At 48.0% G+C, this 6180-nt stretch overlaps 1 protein-coding gene across 1 annotated transcript in view; it reads right to left on the bottom strand.

Moving 5' to 3' along the window:
• Positions 1–5093, bottom strand: part of NIFK (nucleolar protein interacting with the FHA domain of MKI67) — an 8149-nt gene extending 3056 nt beyond the window's left edge. Inside the window, exons 1-3 of the mRNA XM_023742171.1 lie at positions 4951–5093; positions 3625–3753; positions 2182–2307 (exon numbers count right to left, since the gene is read on the bottom strand). Coding sequence (XP_023597939.1) covers positions 2182–2307; positions 3625–3753; positions 4951–5055 — 360 coding nt within the window. The 5' untranslated portion in view covers positions 5056–5093. The remainder of the gene's footprint in view (positions 1–2181; positions 2308–3624; positions 3754–4950) is intronic.
• Positions 5094–6180: the final 1087 nt, after the last annotated feature.

Here is a 6180-nt window from a genome sequence, read left to right on the forward strand (position 1 = left end):
AAAAAAAAAAAAAAAACAAGAAAAAAAAGTTTTCAACCAAGTGGGAGGGAGGGGATTGTAAGGCTAACTTCCCTGTAAATCCCCACAGATCATAACCATGATAATGTGGCTAATCTCTTAACAGCATGATAAATGAGTCAAATTTGACCCTAATAGAGTGACTGTTTTATAGCAGAAACAACAAAATCTGCGCTCAGAACTGTTCTTGCTATTTTTCAGAAGACAGACACAACACAGCATTCACGCACCCAAGTGACAGAACCCTGGAGGCTGCCCCCGGCCGACCTCTCCCTGGCAGGAGCCACATTTCAATGTGTGGTGTATCCTGGTCTCAGCCAGGCAGTTCAGGCTCTGTCTCATGGCCAGGGGAGCAGGACAGAGCTGCTGCCTTGGCTGCCTCATCAGCTGCTCGAGCAGAAGCAGGTGAGCACGGGCCCCCGGCGTGGCCACGTTCTGCCTCCTGAGACACTGGGATCAGGATGAAGATGCCCATGGTATCCTCTGAAAATGCCAAGTCAGTGGCTCTTCCTGCTTCTTTCTGCCTAATCTATAGGAGCCCCTAGGAGGTGCAAATGGTAAGCTCATGATTACCAGCTGGAATGTTGGCAGTTCAAACCCACCCTGAGGTGCCTGGGAAGACAGGCCTGGAGATATGCTCCCAAACTGTCAGAGCCCTGAAAATGCTGTGGAGATCCAGGGAAGACAGCAGCTTAAATAGATGACCGTCCTGACCCTCCCCTACAAATACAACATAAAAAGGAAAAGATACTTGGCCTTGAGGGACTCTGAATCGGGGAGCAGAGGACAGCAGCAGGGAACTGCAGACAGGCAGGAATCACGAATCAACGAGCTGCATCCAGTAGGAAAATCGTGTCTCCCACTGTCCCTCCCCCGAGCCATGCAGGCTGCTGTGAACTGGTGAAGCAGTCCCAGCAAATAAGCCTGTCTCCCTAACCACCACACCACCGCCTGTGCAGAGGGAGGGAAGCAGGGAAGGGGAGTGGGGAGGAAGAAAAAACTGGACTGCACCCCCTGGTGGACAGACCCATTAGCCCGCAATATCGTGCATGAGTGGCAGCGCCCCCTGGTGGACAAACTGATCACAGCATGTTCTCTGGTGTATTTAGGAGACACTGAAAGTTGAAAACTGAGATCTAGAATTGTCAAATCCTAATTAAATCAGGGAGGAAGAAAGAGCTATCACAGAGAGGGAGAGGAAGCAATAAGCAAAGGCGGACGGCTCTGCCAGCTTAAGAAGTTTTTGCAGAAAGTTAGTATGTGCAAGAACAAAATACTGGGGAGAACTGAGAAAGCAAACACCCCAAAATTCCAACACCCCAACAGAAAAATCACAAAACACACGAAGACGAGAAACAATGACCTATCCAAATGAACGTGACAAAAGAAGTGAAATCACATCATTTTCACAAATAATACAACAATGTTAAACATAATTAAAGAGCTAAGGAAAAACATAAACAAAAGATCTAACACAAATAGGAAAAACAACCCATGAACGAAACCCTGTGGAGCACAAATGGGGTCGCCAGGAGTCGGAATCAACTCAACAGCAACCAACCACAAGATTCCCATCTGGTGTCGTCACGCCTCCGGATGGACTGGCTTTCAGTGCCAGAGCTACATTCGGTTATCATTTAGGTTGGCTCTGAAGTGGGATGCCCCACCTTTCGCGCTAGCCTATCTAGAACCCATTAACGGGCTCCCCACTGCCTGCAGGATAAATTCTAAACTCCCTAACTTGACTAATTAGACCTTTAATAATCTAATCTGCAGCCTAGTCCTTCTGACTCATCTCTTGCTACATCCCCCCAGGCAAATACTATCAGTCCCCTCAGCCAGGCTCAGCCCCCCACCTGGCTCACTCCTATTTACTCTCCAGGTTTCAGCTTAAAGGATGCTTCCTCACGGAAGCCGTCCATCTTCCATTAAGAATGGGTAACTTCTCTTCTGAGGTGCCTCAAACTAACTTGTCCTGACCCCATTTTAGCATACCAGTTCTGAACTCTACAGATTTTAAAATTCTAATTAGAATCTGCCTGGAAAATGCACTTAAATTCCTGCACCACTCCTTAAGAGAATCACCGCAGAGATGAAGTGGGACGTCTAAGCAGCTGAACAGTCTGTCCTTCACGCCAGTCACCCATCCGTCACTCAGTGTTACGGGTTAGAGTACTTACACTTCAAGAGTCTTTCACCAAAAAGGTAGTTGTTCATTGTTTCAGCAACTATCTGGGCAACATCATCAGACTCAAACTCTACAAAGGCATAGCCTTTGCTATTTCCAGTCTGTAATGGAAAACGCATGAGATGTAGGCCTAATCAATTTTAATGTATTATTAAACTAATTTTTAGCTACTAATTTAAATAATGTACTTTAGCCCAATTACCAAATAACCTTAGGACACTTTTAATTTCAACTTCAACTCACATAATCTGGAGCCAGCTATGGGAAAAGGAGAAGATCCCGAACAGTGTGAACATACAGTGGATTTTTACGTATTCCTAGAACTCTGGTTACGTATGATAAACGCATGACGACTGTGGCTGAGATTTAGTCAACACCACCACCTCACTGTGTAAAGGAAACTGATAGGGTCCCCCCGTCCTTGACTCATTATCCACTTCATTGACAGTCATATTATTCACATATTCGTAATACCCAGGAGATAGTACGATGCTTCACAATAAAATACAGGTAACGTAATTCCCATTTCATACGTAAGAACTAAGAAGAAACTAACTCCTCAGTATCTTCCAGCTCAACAATAAAAGGCTGTGCTCATTTTCACCTATATCAGTGACTGGCCGCCTTCCCAGTACAGACTCTGTGAAAACACGCATCCTGGGCTCTCACCTCAGCCCCCCAGTGTAAAGTGAATTTTCTCACCTATCTCAGTAACAAATGTGTGGGTTCTGGAGTCCAAATGCTCAGATTTGGATCTCGCTGTGACACTTACTTCGGTAAGTAACGTTTAAGCTCTCTGAGCCTCAGTTTTTGAATCTATAAAATGGGGACGATAAAATAACCATTCTCAGAGTTGCTGTAAAGATATGAAATAACCCAAAAAGCACAACATGATGTCAGTTAAGTACTCAGTAAATGTCACCAATTATCAGTGACAACTAGAAAGGTTTTACAATCTTGCATTAAGTATTTTTGAATGAATAGAAACTGGTGATATGATTCTGGAGATAAAAAATCACTTGAAAGTTGCATGGCTTAACAGGCTCCTTGGATAAGTCCACAACTCTGAGTCTCAGTCTACTTGTCTGCAAGAGGATTCCGGTAAAAATTAAAATACCTGAACCCATTTCACAGTCTCAACTCTCAACCAGGAGGGGAAAGACAGTGGAGGAATGGAAGGGAAACGCTGAAATCCCACTCAGTTTACCACCACTGTACACAGACATAAACCTTTGACAAGTGAACTGAAAATAAATATCATGTGGCAAAATATTAATGCTTTACCCAGCAATCCCAAGAATGCTGGAAATACCAAGCAAACAGTCCCATATATGAAAATGCTCTGTAAACTATCAAGGATTATATACATACATTTGAAAAATAAGATAAATAACCTAATGCAACTTTAAAAATTTTACCTTTTTACTTCTGGACAATTTGAGTCTTGTAACAGTGCCAAACTGGGAGAAATATGCCTTGAGTTGGGGTTCAAAAAGGCCTCGAGGTATGTGGCCCACATAGACTACTCCAGGAGTAAGTTTTTTTTGCTAGAAAAGTAAAGATCAAGTCAATATACTTTTAAATTAGAAGAAAAAAAATCACATTGCAATAAAACCCCCAGCTCTAGGTTCAACAAAGACGCCAAGAATTACCCCGTATTTCCACTTACCACACCTGTAATTGAATAATTAGTGGTTTACCGGGTATCTCCCCACTACAACAACCATCAAGCAAACAAAATTCCTCCCAGTTTCATATCTTAGCACAATGTAAGGACTAACAAACTCTATGCTGGATCAGTGGATAAGCCAATCTGTGAACATATCCTTTTAAATTTCCTGCCCAGAGAACTTGGCATACATTTTTTTTGGCAGATCATTTACTCGCATCTAATCGAAGAGATTCTACAAGTTTGCCAACGTTCACAATGAAAACGGAGCTTTCTGCATCTGCTACCGTATACTTTCCTTTTAACAAGAAGTTTTAATCACTTCTCCACCCCTTCTACTTTACGCTAAAGGTGCTCTGGTAGCTCAGTGGTTAAAGCACTCGGCTGCTAATCGAAAGACGGGCGGTTGGAACCCCCCAGCCACGCTACGGGAGAAAGATGTGCCCGTCTGCTTCCGTCAATACGACAATCTTGGAAAATCTATGGGGCGGTTCTACTCTGTCTTACAGGCTCGCTATGAGTCGGAATCGACTCGACGGCAATGGGTTTGATTTTTTTTACGCTAAAATCGAAGCAAATATAAACTTGATGTCAGAGGCCATAGTCTGCAAGTGAAACTTTGCAGATAACTCTTAAAAGAACTCCAAAATCATCAACCGGGCACACAAACACCTGAGGCACGTCTGGAGCGGGAACCCCATTTTCGCGGGCAGAGCGGAAGCGCGACAGCTGTAATCCCAAGTTAACTTGCGGTATGGGAAGGCCATTCCCACCAGCTGGCGCCCTCTTCCTCCTGCCGCGCCCCCCAATACCTGCCCGTTACCTCCGCACGAGGACCCCACGCCTCGGGGAACCCCGACCCGCGGCCCCGGCCGCAGGCCCTCGGCCTACCAGCTCACGGGGGCAGGTCCTGAGTCCGTCGGGCGCCCGCCTGGGGAGACCCTGGAGGGGCCAGAGGCGCGAGGAGGGCCAGGCGCGCCGGACACACAGCCGGGCTGGGCTCCCCGCGACTTCTGAGGCCTCCCCAGCCCGTCGGCCGCCACCCCTCGCGGTCCAGGCCGCGGCGGCAGCTCACCTGGGTCGCGCGCCGGCGGACCTGCGCCACCTGCTTCTGAAACTTGGCCTGCTCCTGCGGGTTCAGCGACAGGAGCGGCTTAGCGGGGCCATCAAAATCCGCCATGTCCCAGCCGCCCAAGCCCTCCACGCGGAGCTCCCGGAAGTGTGAGGCCTTCAGCTCCCCCGAGGCGGAAGCGGAGGCGGAAGGGGCGGGGAAAGAGGTGTGGCGAGGCGCAGGCGGGGGCGGAGCCCAGGCGGGACGCGGAGAGCTCGCGCGCCCCCTGCTGGCGGAGCCCTCACACCCGCCACCTGTCTAAAATGGCAGGTGGTTTCCTGTTCAGCGGTGCAGTGGATGGTACAGTGGTTAAGAGCTCGGCTGCCAACTAAAAGGTCGACAGTTCAAATCCAGCCGCTCTTTGGAAACTCTACGAGGCAATTCAGCCCTGTCCTACAGGGCCTCTAAAAGTCAGAGCAGACTTGATGGGTTCGAGTAACCCTACAATTTTAAAGGGGAATTAAAAATAACTCCAAAACCGTTTATTATTGCCCTTGCTGAAATATTCCTTCATTCGTTTGTTCTTTACTTTTTTTTACTCATTTGTGGTTTTGAGCCCCTAGTACATCTCCCTGTGTTGCTGCCTCAGGGAACTTAGAGCTTGGGGGGTGGGGGTAGGGTAAAGAGACACGTGGGGGACAGGTAGGTGCCCAGAGAGACCAAGAGGCTGTAGGGGAGAGCACGCTGGGTGACCAGGAGGACCTCCTGCAGGGTCATGTGAGCTGAGACCTTAGGCTGCGGTGCAGACCCGGAGCACAGCGTGGTGTCTGTGGGGCTGGCATCCGTCAGTGTGATTGGAGCCAAGGGGCGAGGGAAGGGTGGTAGGAGCTGCGATGGGCGAGGTGGGCAGGAGGGCTCTCCGTGTCAAGGTATGCAGCTTGGGCTTGATGTTAAACGCAAGTAGATGTGAGGGTTTTAAAGCAAGGCTGTGGCTGTTCTGATTTATGTTTTCAGATTTGTTGTCGTTAACTACCATCGAGTTAGCAACTTATGGCCACCCAATGCCTGACGGAATGATCTGTTGCAGATAGGACCTGTTGTGATCCATTTTTCAGAAGTAGATGGCCAGGCCTTTCTTCCTAGTCCATCGTAGTCTGGAAGCTCTGCTGAAACCCGTTCAGCATCACTGACAGATGGGTGGTGGCCGTGCATGAGGTGCAATGGCCTCCTCTACTAAGGGTGGAGGATAGACTG

Source organism: Trichechus manatus, unplaced genomic scaffold (genome assembly GCF_000243295.1).
Source record: "Trichechus manatus latirostris isolate Lorelei unplaced genomic scaffold, TriManLat1.0 scaffold00203, whole genome shotgun sequence".
Taxonomy (NCBI): Eukaryota; Metazoa; Chordata; class Mammalia; order Sirenia; family Trichechidae; genus Trichechus; species Trichechus manatus.